Source organism: Aethalodelphis obliquidens, unplaced genomic scaffold (assembly GCF_003676395.1).
Source record: "Aethalodelphis obliquidens isolate GAN/ISIS:26980383/991018 unplaced genomic scaffold, ASM367639v1 scaffold11, whole genome shotgun sequence".
NCBI classification, from domain to species: domain Eukaryota; kingdom Metazoa; phylum Chordata; class Mammalia; order Artiodactyla; family Delphinidae; genus Aethalodelphis; species Aethalodelphis obliquidens.
Window position 1 is genome coordinate 13763793 of NW_020837955.1, and position 24442 is coordinate 13788234.

The 24442-nt window shown below is 43.7% G+C and overlaps 1 protein-coding gene across 5 annotated transcripts in view; it reads right to left on the bottom strand.

Moving 5' to 3' along the window:
• Positions 1–24442, bottom strand: part of SORBS1 (sorbin and SH3 domain containing 1) — a 172869-nt gene that overhangs the window by 44910 nt on the left and 103517 nt on the right. For 4 of the 5 annotated variants that reach the window (XM_027112101.1, XM_027112102.1, XM_027112103.1 and 1 more), the window contains 4 exons: positions 19822–19869; positions 19563–19692; positions 17736–17850; positions 2969–3018 (listed from right to left, as the gene is read on the bottom strand). In XM_027112101.1, the coding sequence (XP_026967902.1) occupies positions 2969–3018; positions 17736–17850; positions 19563–19692; positions 19822–19869 (343 nt within the window). Of the gene's footprint in view, positions 1–2968; positions 3019–7282; positions 7385–7938; positions 8005–11986; positions 12071–17735; positions 17851–19562; positions 19693–19821; positions 19870–24442 lie in introns of all 5 variants that reach the window. The other variant, XM_027112105.1, reaches the window with a different exon arrangement.

The window sequence follows — 24442 nt, forward strand, 5'->3', positions numbered from 1 at the left end:
TGTGATATGGAACCATGCTAATAAAATGCTAAGCTGCAGTCTGCTCAAGATGTGAAAGTAGATTTAAGACAACACCATCACTTCTCCAGTGACCACAGAGTTTTTGATCCTGGAGTATCGGTGACTCCTCTTTCTTCAGCCCTTGGGTTAAGTAAGTCAAGCCTTGCCAACGTTTCTTTCACGTTTCGTGTCCATGCAGTGAAAGGGGCCAGATTCCGTTCACAAGCAGCCTGCCTCAGTGCTAAGCAAGTTGGATTCTAGTTAATTAAGATTCACAGATGCATTCATTTATTCAACAAACTCTTACTGTTCATTTTCATACGTATCAGGCACCGCACTTATGTTGACTCCTCACCAATTCCAAATACTGAAAAACCTAACCCATTTGAACAAACTGGGAGAAAACCAAGCCTGAATTACTGAAAAATCCCCACATGGAAGAACAGCAGGAGGGAAAAGCTCATCTATTCCTGTCAAGTGTTTCATGAGAGCTGGGCTATGGCTGAAAAACAGAGGTCTCTGGACCTATTTCCATGATACAAATACAGTGCTTGGTAAATTAGCACATCAAATATCTATGTACACCAGTACTCAGAGTGTCTGAAAGCAATCTGCTCTTTTAAAAAGTCTGCATGAGTCCCCCTCAATCCTGCTAACCCACTATTACACAAATGGTTAAGTTGTTTTTTTAACTGCTCAAAACAGTAAACCCTAGCATGCCTTTGGTTAATTTATTACCCAATTTTGAATCAGTACTAGTGCAGGTGAGAGTTTACTGCTGCCACCAGCAGATCTTGGCAGTCTCCTGGCCTAGAACGTCATTGCTCCTACTCTGGTGGTAGTTCTGCCACACACAGCTGTGGAACCTGGGCACATACTACCTTTCTGTGCTTGTTTCCTCACCTATAAAATGGGGATAAAAAATAACGCCTGATCCTGAAATGTTGAGGACTAAATGAGGTAAGGTATATACGATGCTACGCACAGGGCCTGGCACATAGTAAATGCTCAATCAGTTGTTAAAATTATCATTTCATTCAAGACCTGCGCTCTTAACTCTGATATCCTGTGGGAGCTGCCTTCTGAATACTTTTAACCTCTACAGTCTATTTCATTCAGTTGCCACATTGCCTTTTTATTTACTAACTTTTTTTTTTTTTTGCGTGTTTTGCCCCTGAAACTATTAGGGGACTGCACCTTATGGTCCTATTAGAATATCCAGCATAGGGACTTCCCTGATGGCGCAGTGGTTAAGAATCCACCTGCCAATGCAGGGGACACAGGTTCGAGTCCTAGTCCAGGAAGATCCCACATGCCGCAGAGCAACTAAGCCCGTGCACCACAACTACTGAGCCTGCGCTCTAGAGCCCATGAGCCACAACTACTGAGCCCTCGTGCCACAATTGCTGAAGCCCACGTGCCTAGAGCCCATGCTCTGCAACGAGAAGCCACTACAAGGAGAAGCCTGCGCACTGCAACGAAGAGTAGCCCCCGCTCGCCACAACTATAGAAAGCCCGCACACAGCAACAAAGACCCAACGCAGCCAAAAATAAATAAATTTATATTAAAAAAAAAAAAAAGAATACGCAGCATAGTGCCTTAGATCCGGTAGAAATTCACTCAGCCAGCCACCTGAAGCAATTTTTCACCAAAATACCCTAATCCCAGCTCACTGACTTTCAAATGAAACTACTCTTGCAAAATGCCTTCTTTGGCAAGATATGATAGGTTGGATACGCCCAAGTGACCATAACATTTGCCCCCATAAACTCAGCATTCAGACCAAGTCAGGCTTCTATTTGAAGAGGTGAACTTTGCTCATTGTGGACTTACCCAACCCAAATGGAACAGGTAATAGTGTGCCTTTCCTCCTTGTCATATTTCAAAGAATGAGATACAGATGGTGATATAATGGTGATGAGATGAGAAGCTGCTCCTACCAGAACAGCTCCCAAATCTATAGGGTGCACCAGGCAGTATGGAGATGCAGTCCTTGCCCTCATGGAGTTCATAATTTATTATAGTTATAAAAATACAAGAGTATAGGGCTTCCCTGGTGGCGCAGTGGTTGAGAGTCTGCCTGCCGATGCAGGGGACAGGGGTTCGTGCCCCAGTCCGGGAGGATCCCACATGCCGTGGAGCAGCTGGGCCCGTGAGCCATGGCCGCTGAGCCTGCACGCCTGGAGCCTGTGCTCCGCAACGGGAGGGGCCACAGCAGTGAGAGGCCCGCGTACCGCAAAAAAAAAAAAAAAAAAAATACAACAGCATAAGTCAGGTAGACAGCAACAGAAGTAAGTGCCATAAGAGGTACTAATGTGAGACTGGGTATAGGAAGGACCCGTCAGGGCCCATCGATACAAGCTGAAGTGCTGGCTATTCACCGTGTTTGTAAGGGTAGGGAGCAGCACGGAAGCATTTTCGGCTGGGATAACACCTGCACAGTGAAGTACTAAGACAGGTAACCTAGGAGAGGACCTGGGATGGTTTGGGGACGGGAAAGGAGTCTGGTGGTCAGCCCATGAAGAAGTGCGTGGGGTGTGCATTCATCACTCAGGCAGAATTCTAAGAATTGGTATGGGGGAATAAACCAGGATCTCTGAGAATCAGACACGTTAGCCCCCTCTTGGCCCCATCCTTCCTCATGATAGGTCCAGCCTGAGGACCTCACCCCACCCCCACCTTTATACCAGACGTGGCCTTAGTCACCCACTCCGTTCCCCCAAAGATCAGCACACATTCTAAAGGTAAAGATGCCAACACAGGGAAAAGCTTATCAAAGGTGATATGAATCAACACAAAATTAATTTGGAAAAGGAGGGGGAAAAAAATAATTTGAGGACGATAATTGCTACTTATCACCAAACTGTACGTCATTCAAATTCACTAGACTGGTAACAAAATACAACACAAGCCTCTTCCCGTTTCTGATATTTAATACATCAAGCCATGTAAAGAGTGATAACTTACTATCCAGGAGGCTCTGAAGAAATTTCCGGAGTGGGGCTGACTGCTGAGCTCTGTAAATGTCAAAAAAAAAAAAAAAAAAAAAAAAAAAAAAAGAATGTAGATGACTTACTTCGACTCAGATATTTCAAGCCAAGGGGAAAATGAGAGAAGTCCTTTTCCTTTCCTAATTTAGATAAAGCCCTCTGAGAGATGGGGGGCTCGGCTGGTAAGGTCTCAGTGCTGGCGGAAGGCAGTGCTCTTTCTCTAGAAGGATTTCTGGGCTTTTGCCTCCCAGTGGCTGCAACCAGGGCTCTCTGGGTGGGTCGGGAGACGCCCCACTCCTTAACATTTATCTCCAGTCGCAGGCCCACTGGAAAGATGGCCCACCACTTGGCAAGAGGCACTAGTGACACGGACAGCACCCTCCAGCAGCTTATCCCCCCACCCTCGGAGCCAGACTCCTTCATGCACCCACATGCCTCAACCAGAGTGTCACCCAACACTTCAGGTACGGAACATACAAAAATGCATTTTACGGTGCTTTGTGTCCACCTAGGCGGGTGGGATAGGGAGGGTGGGAGGGAGACGCAAGAGGGAGGGGACATGGGGATATATGTATGCCTATAGCTGATTCACTTTGTGATACAGCAGAAACTAACACACCATCGTAAAGCAATTATACTCCAATAAAGATGTTTTTAAAAAAATGCATTTTAAAAGACTGTACTTTTAGATCATTTATTTACCCCTGCAGATTGAGAGGTGTGGAAATGGGGAGAAATGCAGTTTCACAAAACCTATTAATCACCATTTCAGCGTGACGGGAGGGAACATATTATCAAATTACAGGCCCCTATGCACAAGGAAGAAAACCAAGAGTCTATGCAGAGAAAAAGCAGCATAATTACAGAGTTTAGGGTTTCTGTTGTCTTGGAGAAAGAAAGGCAAAGGGTTCAATATATTTGTTTTTAAAAATAATGTGTTAGTTGAATACATCAACATGAAAGTTAACGTTTAAAGATGCTCCTGGGAATTCCCTGGCCGTCTGGTGGTTAAGACTCTGAGCTTCCACTGCCGAGGGCACGGGTTCGATCCCTGGTCGGGGAACTAAGATCCTGCAAGCCACACAGCGCGACCAAAACCAAAAGCTCCTACCTCTACTAATGACCACTTCAAGGAAAACAAGCTCTGCGGAGGATAAGAGGTACTTGGGGAAAGGAGAGAAAGAAAAACACCAGGAGAAGGAAAAGGAAGAGATTGGGAAAGAGGGAGGATGATGGGAGGGGAGGCAGCCTTCGTCAGGGGCTCACCCCCGGCCCTCCTCTGCCCTCCACCCCCCTCTACTCCTGAGAAGGCACTGCTCTCACCGCCACACCCATCCTTCCAGCCCCTTTGCCCGCACTGGTCTCCCAGCCTTGGCACCTGCCCCGTTCTGGGTCTCCATCTTGGAAGAACTTTTGCACAACCCTGCTGAGTCCTCTGGAAACATCTCCCTTCCTTCCTTCCACAATCACATGTTGCCGATCAGTGCTGTATCCCTGGGGGCTCCCCTGATTCTTCACCACATACTCTCCCTCCCATCAACTACTTACCCAGCAACCACCAAAGTTTTTAGAAACCTCATGGTTACCAAATGCACTGACCTTCCCTCAGAGTCTATTTTTGGGGGACCCCTTGGGCAACTCTCATACTTGCTCCACCTCTCACGTTTCCTCCTCACTCTGGTTTTCTCTGACCCGCCCCTCCTCCTATTCTGTGTCATCCAACATCCCGATGGGTAGCTGCCTGTCTCCCATCCTTTCTCTCTGCATGACTCTCTCTTCGATCTGTAATCTACTCCAAGGGTGGGTGTCTCCACCTGCTCCCAGGGCTTCAACCATCACTTCTCTTCAGGTGACTCGGATTGACTTTCAACGTCCCTGCCTCTCATGGGACCTAGTTTTCTATTTCCAACTGTGTACTGGATATTCCCTATATGATACCAAACAAACACCTCGAAAATAAACTACCTAAAACCACCTCCTTCATCTTACCTCTGCACTGATTTTCTCCCCACCTTTCTTATGTGACATACTGATGTCCCCATTCTTCCAGGTTCCTGGTCAAAACCCTACAGTTGTCTATGTCTCCATCCCATTACCCCAACTCTTTGTTCTTCACACCAATTAAAATGTCCCACTGCAATTTCCTCTGTGATTTCACATCTACCCTCATCCCGTCATGCTGGTGCCACTGGAGTACTCACCCCTACATGCCTGGACTGCTGCAGTAGCCTCCTTGCCCTCTCAACCTCCAACTGGAGGTTATCCCTTCAGTTCAACCTCTCTAGAGTGAGGACACTAACCTTCCTAAAACACTAGTCCTGAATCACATCATTGACTTGAGGGCAAAATCAACCATCTCTTTAACCATATTTTTGGAGTCTCTACAACCCAGGGTCAACCCTCTTTTCCCAAACATGCCTTCCACTGTTATCACCCCAAATTTTCTATTACAGATGAATTCATCTACTTTATTCCTGAATCCATCCTAAACACGTTCACTTTTGTGCTCTCTACCATGCCTCAAATGGATGGCCCCCACTTCTGCCATGTACCTAAATTCCATCAATCCCTTAAGATCTTGGCCAACTCCTGAGAAGTCTTCCCTGATTTCCTGGAAGATTTCCCCCTCTTCTGAGCACTTAGAGGCTGTGGCGTTCATTTAGCTCTTACCAGGCATTGCTGTGCACTGTTGGAGATCTTTTATTTATGAGTGTGACTAAGCTGTCACGTTCTTGAAGGCAAAGTCCACTCTTGTGCTGATTTAGAACCTCCCTCAGCACGTCACACACATGCTAGGGACTACGGGTAACGCATAATTGAACCAATGTCAAGATGACTCATTCATGCATCAGACACCTCTTCGGGCCCACCTAGCCCCAGGCAGGGTTGTAGGTACTGGATGTCATCTCTGCCCCAAGGAGGCTGCAGTCACTGCAGTAGTTCTCTAGCTGCTGTCCATCCTGCCACACGTTACAGAACCACTCTTATTACAGTACTTTGAAAAAAGTGCCTGCTGATTCACTTCCCCTCCGGCCCCCCAGCTCACTTCAGGACTTACCTGCAGCCACAGTTCTCCTTTAGACCCAGCTCAGACCTCCATTCCCACAGCAGCTACAGCTGGTGCCAGTCTCCGCCCTGGTTGGAGACTCAGCTCCCCACTATGCCCACCCCGTCACGCATCTGCCTGATTGCATGCCCTGTCGCTCACCTTCTGTGTTCCCCTGGGCCTAACCGCTGGTCCTGCTGGCTACCTCATCCTTCGGTGACTCTCAATTCCCAAACCCTAACTCCCCTGCATCAGCTTGCAGTGCTTGGCTTCTGCCCCTCGTATCCCGGGCCCCCCTGGCTGCGGCCATAATCACCTGCTTTGAGTCTCTGGCTCTACATGACTTCGTACCCAAGTCACACACACTGGTGGCCTGACCCTCCTTGTCTCAGTTCTGCTTAAGAATAACATGGTCCATTAGCATTTTCCATTTCTCCTGCCACAATCTGTGGCCGTCCTAGCCTCTTCAGCAGTGTCCGCATTCCTTTTTTTATTTTCTATAAAGATACCCTTTCCTTGTAAGCGTCTCCTTTGTTTTGTCAGGGAACCCTGGGGGTAGTTCTCCAAACATTTGGTATTTTTCTTCGCCTTGGGAGCCCATTTACCCTGGACTCTCTCTCTTTCTGACACATCCTTTAATAAACCACACTGGGACATAGCTCCCTTTAAAAATATCAATGTAGGCAGAGTTTCAAACGCTTGTGGCCAGGCTGTCTGGTCCCCGGAGTGCATTTTTTCATTAAGAACTTTCTGACCTTTCAAATTACAAATACTACTATTCTGACAGTGCCTTGCACGCAAGAGGCACTCGAATCACAGCTGCTGTGTTTTTGAAAATGATCTCTGAGGTTGGTATCTCCCAGGGCTGCAAAAAAGACATAGAAGTTGCCCAAAAAAGGCTCCCTGAAAATTCAGAGAAGGTATACATACAAGGGGGCAGAAGGGGAGTTAAAAGGGTGACCCCTTGAAAGCAGAGAAAGAGGATGGTAAGCCGGGGGGGAGCAGTTCAATCACTAGCCACCCTGTATATATATTTGAAAAATCCCCTTTAAGGAAGATGCCAAGCTCAAAAGAAATCCAAACAACAATTAACTTGGGGGTCAGGGGTGACCTAAAACAGGAGTCAGAAAGCCATGCAGCTTAAAAATGACCAGCATAACCATTCATCACCCCAACTACATCAAAAACCATAGAACAAAGAAGAAAGCAAAGGGAACTGAGGGCACGAGAAAAACTCGGAAATACCTGTGACAGGTTTGCACTGGGTGCTTTATTAAGCGTCTCCGTTTTTTCTAAATCTGCCTCTAACTCTGTTTGGCAGAGGTTGAGATCTTTTTCTAGATTAGTCTGGTTCAAGAAAGAAAAGATGGGAAAGAGTGTTTTAGTTAGGAGGAAAGGCAGACAGCATGGAAGGTTACGTTTGAAAAACGAGTTTGTTTAGTATCATACATTAATAAGGCAAAGATGGCATGACTAAAACACAAGAGCTTACTAGAAATGAGTTAAAGACAGGAAAACAGGGAATGCAACATTAGGCATAGAGAATATAAATCCTGTGGTAATCAGAGCTCCAAAACTCTACACTACTTGCTAGAGAGAGGAACTACACAGACCCCAAAAACCTACCTTTTAGGAAATACCTATTTTCTCTTTTTCAGAGTATGGTGACTATGACACATACTATATGTCAGAAGAATAAGCAATTGCTTTAAAAACCTCTACACATTAGTATAAGTCTTAACAGACTTTGTTAAACTGTTTTATCACCAAGCCAAAAAAAAAAAAAAAAGTTACAATCAAGTTAAAAATAAAAGGGGGGGGATTTAATAAAAGAAAAAAGCCCACAACACACGCACACTAGCCAGGCCAGAGCGCACACACACAGCCCACAGTGGAATTACCTTTCTATCCTCTCTAGGAAGGATAGAGCAGTCTCCAGGAGTATAATCCCATATCTTTTTGGGAGGCTGACGGGAAGCAGAGGAGGAAATGAAGAAATGAGCGTAAAGACATAAAGACAAACATGGAGACCGGCTCAAACCAAGAGGGGCAACACTAGGAGAACTGTCTCAACACAGAAAAGTGAACTAAAAACAAAAGGAGCGGGCACCCCGTCTCCTGAGGCCACCTGGGGACCCCATGGAACTCAGGAGCTGGAAATGTTCAAGTGGGAGGTTTATTTCTGCATCTCTGTCTCAAGAGTCCATCACTATTGGATTATAAATATTGAAAACTTTAAAAAGAACAAAGGAAAAAAAAAAAGCATTAACGCCAATTTGAACAAAAACAAACATTTAAATTCCTCATTGTTCTTTTCCAACTAAGATGGACACTGAGAGCCTACATTTTGGAAGCTAGCCTTCTCACCTGTAAAATTCATTATGTCTTCATAAACATGTGAATTTGGAGATCTGACCAAGGGTGGGTACATGGTGCTAAATGTGCTTCCTGTGGCTTGTGACGATGAAATCCATGTATGAAACAGGTGTTAAATATTGCACTGTAGAACTAGACAATTTCACTAGATAAGTTTTAAAAAATCTCCTTTCACAGTTTACCTAGACTTTGATAATACTGCTGATGGCAGAGTCAAACCTTCCATCTCTCTTAGAGAGCAGAGTTTATACTTTGAATTTAAACAGTGAACTGTAAGGTTATTTTTATTTTCTCCTTTAACTGTTCATGTTAGAATTAGAACTGCATTCCCGAAGTAGAAATCTGCCAGGAGAATTGTTTTAAGGGGTGTCCAGAGGGTAGGACATCTGGAAGTTACAAGCCGCTTCTATCTTTGCAACCTCTCTTCCACTAAGTAAACCTTCTTGTTCTGCCCACTTAGACTTGAAATTCCTTACACAATGACCCCTGAGGAGATGATATCATTAATAACTCCTATCATTCTGTGCACATTTCATCATAACCAAGTCTGTGGAAACATTCAAATGAGTTTTACATTTTGCCCTGAGCTTACTTACAGAAATCACATCCATTTCTGTAGAAATTATGGGGAGAAAAAAAAGAAAGAGCTGACACTCTAGGCCAAATAAAAAGTAATTGATTTTACAAATGAAACGTAATTGATTCCAAGGTGCCTTCACCAGTAACTTGTGTATGTAATATCAGTTGCGTGTATTCTGCAATTTGTAAAGTAAGTGCCACTGACAACTACCATTCAGCTTTAAGCACTTAATACAGTTGGATTGTTCATCTGGGGATGGAGATGTTTCCAAGTCACTGTTGGTAGCCCTACTCATTTACTTACTGTGAAAAATAAGACAGTGCTTACAAATTAAATTGGTTTTAAATAATCTTGCCCCAAATGGTCCCTGGAGTCTTAAATTAGTTGATATCCTACAACTCATTAGACCTAAAAGGTATTACAGTCAGGAGCTTGCTGAGACTTCAGCTCATTTTGGGTGGCTTTAAGTGAAGGGGCCAAGGAAGAAAGGAGTTCAGGCTAAATGTCTAAAGGTCTGGCAGGCTTTACTAGGGGGAAGTGGGTCCTAGGTTCACGTGGCGTAAAAAGGAGAAATGATGATCCACGTGGTTTGATAGTAGTTTTAATTTCATTCTGCTTCTGAATGACTGAAAAGTCTTCCGAAACAGCTGCCATGGATTACACCCCTCTTATTTACGTCTCTTGCTCTTTTGTGGCCCAGAGTTGATTGGGGTAGGAGAGAAGTGAAGAAAACATTTCTCCCCATCACACCTTCCTCCCAAACTCTGGGAGTCATCAACCTGGTTCAACCAGATAACAAGCCCACCCTCAGGATGACTCAGACCATAAGGACCCGTTCGCCTCAGTGCTGTTCCTCAGGATATAGGCATTGATTAAGCTATTTTGGCAAGTCTTCAAAAGTATCATCTTCTATTACTTTAAAAGACCTACACAAAACGAGGTAGTCCCATTTAAGAAGGACTCTAAGGTCTATGCAAGGAACACTCTGGCTTCAGAGAAAATGACATTTTGGAAAAGCATCTCTAAGTCTTTAAATAATTAAGAGGCAGTTGGGACAATGGGGTAGGAATACAAATTACAGGAAGGTCCCAGTACGCAAATGGACCGTGTTGTCAACATTTGTCTGGATTGGTTGTGTGGGCTCAGACTACAGTTTCCAGCAGAAACGATGCTAATTCACGGAGCTATTCACAGAGCCTATCTAAATATGCTGTGACTGAAATGCTGTCTACTGCTAACGAAGAGTATTATTTACGATGACAGATTTAACTAAACAAACCAATCACAATTAATTAGAAAAAAATGGCTTCATAACTTTTCCTAAAAGTTAATATTTCAGTAAAACTAAAATAGTTATTTGTTATCTGGCAAATGAAGAGATGGCTAGAAATTTGTGGATTCTGAACAGGGTTTCAAAACTCAATGGCATAGTCTCCTTATTATAAACAATTTAAAGCTAATATCTTTTGCTTTCTCTGATGAAAGTATGGCATTATTATTGCGTGTACCAATCATGGTCTTTTTTTTGAGGGGGCAGGGGTACACATTTCTGCAGGGTTTTTTGTGAGATAATTGAGCAGGTTTTAAGAAAAAGAAAAGGAAAAGGGTTAGAATACTGTTAAATCTTTGCATGTGGAAGAGACTGCGTGAGGTAGACTTCATTGATGTGTGAATGGTGGACAGCAGAGAAAACAGGGAGAGAGGGGCGAAGTGAGGTGTGTACCAAAGCTTTGGGGGGTGGGGAGGAGGAGACGGTGCAGACTTTGGGTTGGATGCTTCCCTCTCTGCTGGTCATTAGGTGGCGCTGTTCATCCAGGACACCTCGGCTGACGTTAGGTGACAGTGTCAGGGAGGGGACAAAGTGGGAGGAATGCCTGTTCCTACAAGAAGGGGTGTTTGCAAGGCAGGTGCTCCTAACTCAGAAATGACTGGACATTCAAACAAAGCTCAGCAATTCCAGAGCAAGTTAAATTTCTCCATCTTCATCTTCATTAAAAATGTACTACAGAACTGAACATTTTACTGAGCTGTAAAGTTAATTGCTATCTGCAAATAAAACTATCATTCTACATCCTGGTGATTCAAATGCCGATTCAATGCTTAAAGTCTCATACAAACATCTAATAAAATGTTTTATTTTTATACACTAAATCCCTCCACCTGTAAATTCTTTTTGCAGCTGTAATAATTAAGACTTTAAAGTAACTGGAGCTTTAAAGTCAGTTTCCAGTCATCTCCAGTGGAAAAAATGAGCTCAATTCTCCCTTCGGTTTGATACTCCTTTGGGTGCAAGGCCAAGAAAATCCTCCTTTAAGTGCCAAAAATCAATTTGTACCAAAGCGAACTCAGACACATCACAGGGAAGCTACAGGCTATTGGGCTGAATATTAAGTTTGCTAGAATTCCTCACTCTCATTTCTAATTTGGGGAAATATTATCCTACCTCAAAGAAATCATTCCCTAAAAGTCGCCTGTAACAGGATGGCATTCGAGGATCACCTCTGCATAGAGAGGCCCTTTTCCACTTGCACTGCCACTTCCCTTGCATGTGTGCTTCTAAAATTTCTATTCAAAGCAGTGACAATGCTGGTCTTTCTCAGTGTGTAATGTGTTTTCCTGGTTGTCTTCAGTACACCATGAAGTCTTTGGTCAAGGAACTGAACCAAAGGCCGAAATAATGCAATCTACAAGGTGTGTGATATTTGTTGCTAGTGGTGGGAGGTCCTGAAACAAGCAATGACTTAGCCATGTCTCCTGGGGGATTTTCTAGCAAGAAATACTGTCCAGAGCTCACTGTCCTTTCTTGGTGAAGTAAAGCAATGGAAAGCTCACAGGTTGTAGCTAGAATAGACAATCCCACAACTGACAGCCAACAAGGCTGCTCCCCACTTCCTGAATTCTTTACAAATAGGTCTGATTTTTTTTAGCAGCAACAATGCATCAACAGCACTATTAAAAAAGGTGTCTATAACCACTGAAGCTATTAAACTTACCGGTTTCCCAAACTCCAATTCCGAAAAGAATTTATACCAAGGTTCATTCTTTAAATCTATCTCTTCTGGGCTTATATCCCGACTCTATAGGGGTTGGTGATAGGGAAATGGAAGAGAGAGAAGGATAACATTATGCAGAGATTACATAGGAACCGGCCAGTAGAGATGCAGTGGTTTCCAGAAATATACAGCACCTGCATTCAACAGCAGCGATCATCCATTTCTTTATTGACATGAGCAAAATCAGGGGAGCTGAAACAGGCGGGAAAGGATGTGTTTATGAAAACAGGCACACTGAGGTAGGGAGCAGTGAGGGAGTCATTCTCGGTCCCAAGGCAGAGGGACGACAGATGGAGAACGCTGCACCACACTGCCGCCTTCCCAACAGATCTGAACATGGGCATGACAGTTTCCCTTAGTAATTGTCTGAGTGGTGGGAGAAAAGAGAGCCCTTATCCCTCTTTACAAAGAGCTATTAGTTAAGAGCAAATAACCTGGGGAACACATCAAACGTTTAGCCATCTACGCCAGATGAGTACAGCAAACACTTTTCATGGGCTAGTACAGTTTTAGTACTTATTTGCAAGGCTGCCTTAAGGGTTTCAAAATAAGCAGCAAATACTGACACTTTTATAAAAGCCAATTTGTTAATACTGCATCTTTAATGGCACATGAGTAGGTGAGAAACCATGTCCCATACAGAGTAAAGTGAAAGATGATGTAAGTAAAAACAGTAGACACAAGTGAAAAAACATTTTAAACAAGCATCCATGGGGGGTGAATACAGACAGAATATACTTTGTGTTCTACGAAATAAACGTTAAAGAACTCGGGAAAAAATAAAGCGAGGGAAAAGCTGAACGAGACAGATAACAGAACGATAGGTGGGGAAAAAACTTCGGGGTTATGTTACAAAAATAAGTTAGATTTCTCATTTTATACGACTCTAAAAAGTAGTTCACAGACTGATAATATGATTCCATGGGATTTCATGTTGAATCAAATATTTATAAAGTTCTGGTACCTTGCTCTGTGGAAGAGCATGTGTTTCCGGAAATAATTAGTTGGAAAATGAATGCCTGGAAAGCAAATCAGGTTTCCCCTTAATAAACTGGAGATATGGTCACATCAGATAGAAGTGTTAGAGGCTCACGGCTTAATTCCTACGGGTATATACGTTTCAAAAGATCTTGATAGTCACAAAACAGATAGGTGGTGATATTCTGACAACAATATGAAATAGTAAATGTACATTTTCCACTGTGATTGAAAACATCATAAGAAACTTCACGCCCTCAGGGCCATGACACATGAGGTAGGAAACTGCAGATCCTGTGGACGCATCTCCAAGTGACTCCTTCCCAAAGCTGCTCCTCCTGGATACATTTTTCTTAACATTCCGTTAACAGGCCTTTTGTAGCTTATTGAAATGACTGTAAACTTCCTTAGTGACCTTTACCAATCTCTTCTAAAAATCCCTATAAGAATCTTTACCATTATTTCTACTTTTGCTTTAAATAGAGGAAAATATGGCAGAGGACGTTTCTTCAACAGAAATTAACTGGATAGACGTTAGTTGAAATCAAAGGGAAATATATATTGAAACAGAGTCTGCCCTCTTGAATCCAGATTAAAACCTCCTCCAACTGTCCTTAGGGGCGCAGGGCTTAAATCTTGGAGAATGCGTGTTCCTTCTCAATGGATTTTGCAATTATGTAAAATAATGGATTCTGTATTTATTCAGTGAAATGAGGCACAATATCTACAAAGACACCACTATTCAGGAGAGACAGTTTAGACACAGGGACACCCTAGATCCTTGTATGATGGGGTTCCATGAAACCTATTTCATGTTTATTATTTTAAAAGACTATTTATAAATTGCTCTCTGGGAGTAGTTTCTTTTCATTAAAAAAAAAAAAAAAGTATCAACTCTTTCGGGAAACTGCCTGAATGTTCTGGTACTCAGTCCTGAAAGAATGAACCCATTTTATTGTCAAAGGTTGTTTGCAGATTGTTTTACTGCTGAGGTTAATGCCGGGCTGAGAACTGAGTCAGGAGGTATGTCAACCAGCTTGGACCCAGAGCAGCCAGCCTCAGCCCTCTGAACTGCCAGAGGGAAAGTGAAAGAGGCAGTACCACACAGCATTTGATCCTGCATTTATAACTCCGCTACAGATCCAAGTACAGGACGGACAGGCAGAAAACGTCCTTCTAGATGCAGAACAGGCTCTCTGTACTGGCAGGCAAAGCAGATTCCACAAGGCCAGGCTGAGTTCTCTGCTACGGGTGGCTATCTTTTCCCAGCTTGGCAAAATCCTCAGAAAAGGCAGGTGACTTGAGAGGAACACCTGATTGTCCTGAAGGACAGTTTTGCTGCTTGGACGGGAGCCAGAGACTAACTTCAGATTTTAATTAAATAATCTGAATGTGGCCCGGTCATTTACACGGCACTTTATAATGGTCATAGATCTTTAACCCACATTATCACACGTGATCCTCTCACTCAATGCTTCAGTGAGGCTGGCAGGCCAGATAATAATTTCATTTTATAGATGAAAACACTGTGGTTCAGAAAGGTTAAGCGATGTCCCAAGACATAAGGCAGAGTCAGAATTCGAACTCAGAACTCGGACCTTGCAATTCCTAGTCCAGTTCTGTTTACATTTCTCATACTCCCCATGAGAAGGGGGCGGGCCTGCTTAGTTTGTGGATGACACCAAGCTAAAACAGGAGCAAGTGACAAACTTGAAAAGTCAGGAAGGAATTCAAGGTGACAGTGAAATGGGAAGAAACCAAGTTGGGTAAATCCCCTTGTTTTACACTTTCAAATATATATCGTGTCTGTAATAACGATTTTAATGTCTGTCCTTCCTACTATACCCCTATGGGAGCAGGAACTCCAACATCTAATGCAGAGCTCGGCACATCAAAGTTATTCTATACAGCAGACCCTTGAACAGTGTGGGCAATTAGGGGTGCATGCAATAGAAAAATCCAAGTATAATTTACAGTTGGCCCTCTGTAGCCACGGTTCCTCTATATCCACAGATCCAACCAACCACGACTGTGTAGGGCTATAGCATTTACTATTGAAAAGAATCCATGTATAAGTTGACTGTGCAGTTCAAACCCATGTTGTTCGAGGGTCAATTGTATATATTTATTGAATTGAGCTGAAGTTCAGTTCTATAAGGGACTTTGGAGGAAAGTAAAAGGAACACAGCCTGAAAAAAGCCATTTCTGACAAAGCAGGGACTGACCAACAGGTCTCCAATTCCAAGACCAGAAGAGAAGAAAATGGACTCATACTATGATAAGAGGGGGGCCAAACAGTTATGAAGAACTTCAGGTGAGTTTGCCAGACAGCTGACTAGGTCACCAAGACTGAATCTCCTGGGGGGATTCTGAAGGTAGCACAGTGTTTATCTGTCTGGGATGCTGTGGGTTTGCTCCAGGAACAAGATGTGCTCTCAGGCAACCTTTACAGCCTACTCTTCAACTCTTTGTGTGAACAACAGATAGAGAGATGTGCCTGTGAGGCCACAATTTAAATTGCCAGGCTTAAGCAGACACGAGCACCTCCAACTGGAAAAGAATTGGGGGGAAAAGTGGATTTTCCCCCTTAAAAGGAGATGTGCATTTCTGAGAGCACATTTAGATTCTACACCTGTCTGTCTCTAGTTACTATACTTATTCACAGTTAACAACAACAAAAATGTGTGTGTGTGTGTGTGTGTGTGTGTATGTATGTGTGTGGTGGTGGGGTGGTGGCTGTGGAAGGAAGGGGGTTCCTCAGATTCTGGTAAACCCGACACTGGAAACCAAAAGGCAGGACTCACGTACTGAAACTCACATTCCAATGTTTCTGCTCATGTGGCAAAAAGAGCGGGAGAAGAAATTCAAAAATAAAGGACGAATTCAACCCCTGTGAAGAGTAGACTGTGAAAAGATGAAGATTCTCTCTGAAATGAAAAATGACTCTTTGGGAAGAACAGCGCTAAATAGAGGGAAAGGCACGAAACTAAAACAGCTGCACAGTGATGTTCCTCCCTGGCCAGCCTTTGGTGTTACGTCCTAACTGGGTTGGCCCAGGTCCTGGTACAACCAGGGGGCTCCCTGTGTGGGAACACCCAGACGGTGCTTGGCAATCCACGTGTATGGTCTGCGCAACTCCCCTAAGAGGGCCCCGTGGGCACTGTGCGCTACTTTTCGGGGTTTGTAAAAACAATATAAATGATCCCAAGGACTATGACATGGAAGACATTGTGACCATTGTGGTATCAGTGAGAAAAATAAAACTATGTTACTGTTTTTTTTCCTAGTTTTGAATAGTGGTCAAATTATTAGGAACCAAGGAAAGGAGGAGGAAACAAAGGAGAAATTAAGGGGCAAGCCTTCAATAAATCAATGACCTTCTATGAACAATAATAAATAATAAATTGCCAATACAAAAGCACCCAAAGGCCTACAGAGTCTCTAAAATCATTGAAGTGTACTGACAGGTGATGGTGTGTCCACCACTTGTTATTCAAGTGTCGGGAATATACCCAAAGGACGTGACATTCTTTCTAGGAAGACCTGTATGGAGGGTTACCTTTCGTACTTGTTACCTTCTAAGAGAGAGAGAACCTCCAATGCAGGGTTGAGCCCGAGGCAAAATTCTCCGCTCCTCTCAGAACTTTTTGCTTAAAATAACTGTGGTGCACAGTAAATGCTGAAGAATGACGACTCTGAAGCACTTCTGTGACCTGTTGAACCTTTTTTCCTAATTAAAATTACTTATCCCTTTGTGCTTTTAAAGATGTCACCTTTTTATTAAAAGTCAAATCAATTATTCCTTAAAAACATGTAGAGCAAAAGAGGTGGAGGGAGAATAATTTGAGCCCTCATTTCAGAGGCCTACTTATTCTGGACTCAGTGTGGTAACAGCATTTTAATAAGAATCAATCCCCAGCATGATAATTCCATCCTGCTGGCACAGCTGCAGGGTTTACAGAGCTTTGGAGGATCCCTTTAACCATGTTCAGAATTCTGAAACCAGCTTTTTCTAATGAAGGGTGAATAAAAGGAAACGTGATCGGCAGATATGAAACTAATCAGTTTGTAAAAATTCTCCCCTGCTTTTGCAGGGTGGTCTGCTATGCCCATACAGGCCATTTTCCCCACTGATAATTGCTTGGAGATGCAAACTTGTATAGGGAACCATAAACCAGACTGAATATGAAATTCGTCCTCTCTATTGCACTTGTCAGAAAAGGAAGACCTAAAAGACATACTCTAACAGCCGGGGGCTTTTTTCCCCCAAGTCACATCATCATATTAACTATTTGGCTTTTAATGATGTACTAGTAACTTCTACAAACTTTGCACATGTTCAAATAAGAGTCACCTAAGAAACCCCAACTTTAGTCCAGTTAGTAATAAGCCTGATAAACGAATGGTTAGATGTTTATAAAAAGATAGTGGCAAAATCCACCTTACATTACAAAATTTAAAATTAGTGAAAACCACGAGCAAAGAGAGCAACAAAGCCACAACGAGAGGATTCTTTCAAAGCATTCTTGGGACTTATTTTGTGAACACCTGCAAAAATGAAAAGGGTAAAAATGCTTCATATTTTCATTGTCTTCTAAACAAAGCAAGTCTATTTCAAGGGAGAAAGAATGTAATCCAAGTGCACACACAGTGCATCTGGATTAAAGAACACAGGCAGGGTGAGACAAAAGAACTTTAATATGCACATTACCATCTTTTCGTTGGTCAGAACGGAGGACTTGCCCGGCTGATACTCGTAAATGCTTTTGGGTTCTGCACGGTATTTTCTTGTATCCGCTTTCTTATCTGGGGGCTCCCAGTCGTTTCTGTAGAAAGCAAATCCTATTAGAGCTATTTTCATGAAAATTGGCATCCGACAGGTCAGACTTTGGCTGACTCTAGTCTAATCAAGGAATTTTTATATCCGAGGCACAAAATCGGACTCCGCCCAAAGCATTTAGTTGTGCTGGTTTCCTTCTTCAAACAAACAGATCCCTGTGTTCGCTTCACAAAAGGCTTGAGGTGTCCTGTGCTCACAACCAGACACTGGGAAGCAGAGAGAAGAGAAAGAGAAGAAAGGAAGCAGCAGCAGCGGCAGCAGCAAAGCTTGCTCTGGAAAAATCCTTCACCTTGCTCTGCTCTCAGGAGCTTATCATTCCCCAGACATGCCTGTACTTCCCACTCAGGCTAGTGCAGTGAGAGAGAATGCAGGTCCCGGAGCCAGGCAGCTGTGGCTCCAGCCCTGCTACAGCACTTGCTAGCTAGCTGATCTGGGCCAAGCACTTTGCCGCTACCCACCTTAGTTTCCTCATCTGAAAAATGGGGTTTCTGTAAGGATTAAATGAGACAGTATGTCTCAGCATGTAAATCACTTAGCAGAGCGCCAGGACCCCAGGAACCACTCAATAAATGTTATTTGTTATTATAACCATGTTCTTCTTTCCTATTCCACACCCCATCCGGTAATCATCAAAACTGCAGCCTTTGGCACAAGTACTTAACCCGATCCAGTGAGGGATTTCAGAGGATACATGAAGCCTTGGAAATTATTTGCAAAATTTTTATACATGCACATAAATGCACTTTGCACTGTGATATTATATTCAGTTTTTCCTGCAAGGCTCTAAACTTCTTGAAGGCAGGGACGATGATTTATGTATGTTTATATTCCTCCATAGCATCTGGTTCAACCCGCACACAGAATGTACCCAGTAGGCGCTCGATGAACGCACTTGTAAGGATTTATGGGTATACCCAGCCTTCCTTTCAGAGTAATTATCAAATTCCTCAGGCAGATGTCACTTACGTTTATGTGGGATTTCAAAAACAGCCGTTCATTTGTCTATGAAGATGGAAAAAGTTTGGAGGTGTGAAACAGTGTGTATTTAAAGGAAAAATAAAGAATTCAGTTTGGCCAGGGCCTTTTTGTGGATTGAGAAGTGGTGGAAGATAGAGCTGGGAGACGCATGGGACACCAGTCCAGATGGCACAGGAGGTTGCTCCAGAGGGCAGAAGACTCAATAAAAGACAGTCGGGTCATCCGGTGCGGGCATTAACAGATGACTGATGTCATCACAACCACGCGAGCCTTATGCTTTGATAATGTGTTGAATAAATAAATAGATACTAAAAAGCGTGGCTTCATCTTAAAATTATATTCTCCGCTATGGGCCCCATCAGTATGCACAGAGTATAAAAATACATGACAAATCTTACGGCTAAGATTTCTCTTGGGAAGAGGTAAAAAGGGATGATAATTATCGTCAACATTATTAAGCGCATACTGTGAGCCAGGCACTACTAGCAATGTTACATGCAGCATCTTGTTTTACCCTTGCGACATCCCTATGAATGCAAAATATATCCCCATTTTACAGATGAGAACACTGAGACTCAGAAAAAACAAGTCACTGCTAATAAGTGACAGAGCAGGGATTCAAACTCAGGTCTGCTTGACTCCTGGCTCCAATGCTGCCTGACCCAGAGAAAGAGATTGTGTATGAGAACCTCAAATCACAGAGCTGATGAGAGCACTTACCTTTCTGGGCTTGATTTTAGCGAGGAAGAGCGGGTCGGGAGGGGAAGCGTGGCCGACCTCTTAACTACCTTCTCACCATCAATGTAGTTCATCTCACTTTTTGAGCGCGGCACAGAAAGGGGAGATTTTGCTGGAGAAGGAAAAAGTGGGTTTTAAAAGAAAGACTTAAAACAGATGAAAACTGAAAACAGGAAGATGTCTTCCCTCGTTCACCACTCTCCCTTCCTCCCCTACAGCCAAGAAATTCTAAGTCACTTACTGTCTTCAGAAAAGGAATATCGAGGAGAGTACAGATCTGAATCATCATCTAGTGAACAAAACAAAACGTGATCAGGAGATATCCGGCTAAGGTAAGAGAACCGAGTGACATGTCGCCCACTGCCACTGTCCTGCACCGGCATCCAGCCATACCCGGAAGCCCAGCAGACAGAGGAGGAGCCCAGCACCAGAAGCTACACCACGGCAAACCACAGTTCAGAGCTGGGTTTGGAGAACCCACCCAACCAAACAGACCTGTAGTCAGGAAGGTACATTCACGACGCCTGGGGAAAGACTGCTCCTGACACCCAGAAACGCATGGGGACAAATAGCCAGAGGCCCTCTCGAGAGAATTTCCACAAGCAAAGCTGGTCCCCAGCCTGGCTGAGTGGGAAACGGGCTGAGATAGATGCCTGGGTGCTCACGCTGTCTCTGGTCCATACTGCTGAGTTTCATGGAGTCCCCAGGCCTGCTGGATGGGATGGGGAGGCCTGGAGGTGTGGGTTCTAGCTGCCCAGCTCAGCTGTGACCCATTTCATATGCTAGGGTTCCATATACAACATCATGGAGCAAAGAGGTACTGCAGCTAAGAAAACACTTTGAGAAACCCCTCATAATCGTTTGTTTTGATTCCACCTCCAACTGGTTCCTCGAGTAGCTTTCCTTCCTTGGAACCCCACATGCCCTCGGCAGATGTGGTCACACAGTTTGCTCTGCAAAGGTGCTGCTCACGGAAAGTGCAAACACACATGGGTTTCTGTGGTGGGAGATGGCTCTCAAAGGGCACAGCACACGTCCCTAAATAAGTGGAACACCGACTGCGGCGCTAAGACTGGCAGAACAAAGACAAGACATAAACCCTTCATGGAGATGGCTGCGTTGAACTAAAAATGAGACCGCAGGTTCACTGACGAGAATAGGTTTTTCTGCTGGGACTGTCCTGGAAACCCAGGATAATTGATCACTACATCCACGATCCCACGAGGGATCACTACATCCCTCCAAAGAATTTCTCCAACAAGAGTGAGGCTGAAACAGCCTCTCCCGTTTTCTAATAGCTCGCTAACCTGAATTCAGAATTCATGAATATGGAATGAAGACCCAACTCCTTCCCTTAAAATCAGTACCAGCTCTAACAAAGCACATGAACTAGCCTGCAAAGTCAGAGAATCCGATGTAATGTGTCGATGGCTAAGTGTCACTCAAGTCCTTATCTCCACGCAAGTCATTTTAAGTTTCAGAGCAGAAAAGGCCAGAATATTTTATAAAATGTAAATAAAGCTCACACTGCTGTTATTTTGAGTATTATTCAAAACCAGTCTATCTCCCCTTTCATCTCCCCATTTTATCTGTCCCAGGTCTCCCCAGCTCCAATAATGGAAAGGCTTCAGGTACCAAGATATCTTTTATCCTCCCTCCCTCCCTCTTGTTGCTTTGATATTGACTAATTCTTATCCTCAAAGTTGAACAGGGCTTTTGCTTTTTAACACAACTTCTGATTATTGTACTGATGAAATGCCACAGCCCCAAAGAAAACGAAAAATCAGCTTTGAATGCAGAGATTTGATTGGAAAAACGGTGCCTGCCAAACGAGTAGTTAGCTTAGTTAGAGACCAGTGTAAGTAGTGTTTAAAATCCAGCCTAGCATTTTAGCTCAAAACACTGTCTCTCTCTGAATCATGGGGAAATGACAGCCTAGGAGCAGATGGTGAGGTGAGGGTTAACTTGTAACCTCGCTCTTGAGGTAAGCAGCACAGTTTTCTTGAGGGAAAAATGGCATTTTAAACATTCAAAGATCTTTGAAAAAATTCTCAGCTCTTTAAAAGTTTTTGCTCCCTAGAGCTTTCTAATGTGGACTTCTAGAGGACTTGTTAAAGGAAAATGAGAAACAGTTCTTCTGAGATGGAAAAAAGAAACAGCATGGCTTGGACAGTTAATCCGTGTATTTTGAAAGTTAGAAGAAGTAGGAAAGAGAGGGGTGGGGGGTGAAGGCAACAGAGAAGTTCGAATGACCGAACCTTCTTAAAGCTGTTTCTTACTTGGGGTAAGTGGAAAAAGAAATCTCCCCCGTCTCAGGCTAGCGCAGGGCAGGGGTGTCTCCGTGAACTAGCTTTTCATTTTTCCCAGTGTCCACAGCATCCAAGTCTGACACGTGGATTTCAGTTCATTGACTTTCAAGTGGGCAAACTGGAGTTGCACAGATTCATCTGAACACTAGCAGTAAGGACGAGTTCCAGGGGATGTATAATTTATTCTTTTAATATGTAATGTTTGTCTTGCAAATCTAATGGGAGAAAATTTTACCTACATTTATGAATAAAAATAATAGCTGCTCCCATTATTAAGAGCCTAATAGTAACTGGTAATTTACTAATATTGCCTCACTTAATCCTTGCAAAAACTCCTGGAGGTACGTAAATGTCTATCTTAGAGACAAGGAAATTAGGGCCCAGGGAGGTTAAGCAAATTTGCCCTTAGCCATACAGTGAGAAAGACAAAGCAGGAATGGATTCAAGGTCTTTCTGACCCCACTTCCCTACCTATGCTGCCCCTCATCCCTGTGACAGGGATGGGACTTTGTTCTACCCTCATCTGCCCAATCCTGGGGAGAACTGTGGCTATTCCATTATCATTTTTATTAGGGAAGAGGCAGGGGAGGGTGTTCTTTTGAAACTCGAGTCATGCACTGCAGTGCTGGCCAGGCTGACTTCTAGCCCTTGAAGCCTTTGCTCTACTTTTCTGCAACACGCCCCCCCACCCCCCCACCCCGTGACATTTAAGCAAGTTTTCTGAGTTACCCCACCACACTTCTGGCTTTCCTCCTGCTCTTCTCCAGGGAAATGGGTAAAACTAAGTCACTCTTGCTACATCTTTCACTTGCTGCTTCTTGTACCTTCTCCTGGCAGGCTAAGTCTATACTGGGACAGGTGGAGATGCAGCTGGAAATACACTGAATGGGAAAACCGGGTGTAAGGTTCACCTTCTGCATTTCTGTACACCAGAGCTGGCCAAATATGTGTGTGTTTAATCATAGTTGAGACACACTAAATGAAATGTTTCTCAAGTTGCCTATGAACACAGATATCATCTATGCATGAAATCCTGCTTTCACTCTTTCTCCAAGAGTCCTTTCAAAGAACGTCCTAGTGGGCTCAGCAGAGCCGGGATCTTGTGATTCCTGCTTGGGGTGGAGCCACACGCTGACTGTGTCCTTCAGAGCCCCAAGCAGCAAACATCAAATCTTGGCAGCAATACCCAGACCTTCCCGTGCCAGTGACTTCCAGAAAATTCTAACACTAAGCAGCATTTACTGGGGGTGAACAACTCACTGCTGAGCCCTGAAGACCCCTGCCGGGCTTCGATGTTTGCACACCAGTGATTGCCCTCTAGGCTTTGGCAATCTGTTCCTGGAGGCTCCATTTGGGGACAGCTACTCTCCTAAAACTGCCAGGAGGCACATAATTGCCTTTCCAACCACAGTAACTTTAAATAGACTAAAAAAGACTTCTTCAGTTTTTTTTTTTTTTTTTAAAGAATTTATAATAATCTTAAAGACACTGGAGAAAGTGCTGTTTGTTCTATAAAAAGTGTGTAATTGACCAAAATGGGATGACTGACTAAAAGCAGTATTTGCATAATCGCTTGCCTATATCAATTAAATTTCAATTTTATGCATTTGTTAGGCCTTTAAACTTAAAATTATTTTTCTAATATCAGTGGCTCATTTTTAACACAATCTTTTTCCACTGCTCAAATTAATCCCTTTTCCTGCTTTACCCCACACACTGAGGAGCAGAAAGGATAAAGGGGTTGAGACACACACACACACACACACACACACCCAACAAACAAAAATGGTCAAACAAAAATGTACGCAGAGGTGGGTATAGAGGCCACGTGGGATTGGGGAGGAAGAATAAGAAAAAGGGGGAGTGGGGCAAGATGGTGAGGAAGAGTCCAGGGAGCTTGGGGGAACAGACCCCAAATTGTCTATGTTCTGGTTAGAAGCAATCAAATTCTAAACATTGAAAAAAGATCAATATAGGCTGTTAGAATAGCTACAGAAGACAAATTCAGGAAAAAAATCAAACGTGAGGAGTAAAGAGAATGAGGTGGAGCAGGACGGGCATGAAAGGACCAGAGGGCTGGAAGACAACTCACCGGCCTCATCTCCCGGGGCGTCCCTCCCTCGAAGGTGGAAGGGGACTCACTGTTACTCTCTCTTAACTATCTCGCAGGTCAGACTTCTGCGCTTGCTAAGCAGAGGAATTCTGGGCAGCTCTAGTTAGGGGAGCAAAGGTGATGGCTGCAAGCACTCAGCCCCTCCTTCGGGCAGTACTCGCTGGAGTTCGGGCACAGATCCTGGCCAGGCATCTTAACGATAGAACCATTTGCTTGAATTCAAGCAAAATAAGGCTATTCTTAGAAATCCTTTAAGGCCAGTAGAGGATTATCTTAACTCAAATACAGATATGCTTGGGAAAATCAGCCTCCTGAACCCTTGCCTTAGTGCATCCCCATCTAGGAATGGGGAAGAAGCTCAGTGAGACTGACCACTGTGGCGTGGGAAGTCACCACACCTGAGGATGTCCTGAGGTTGGGTCTTTTTTTTTTTTTTTTTT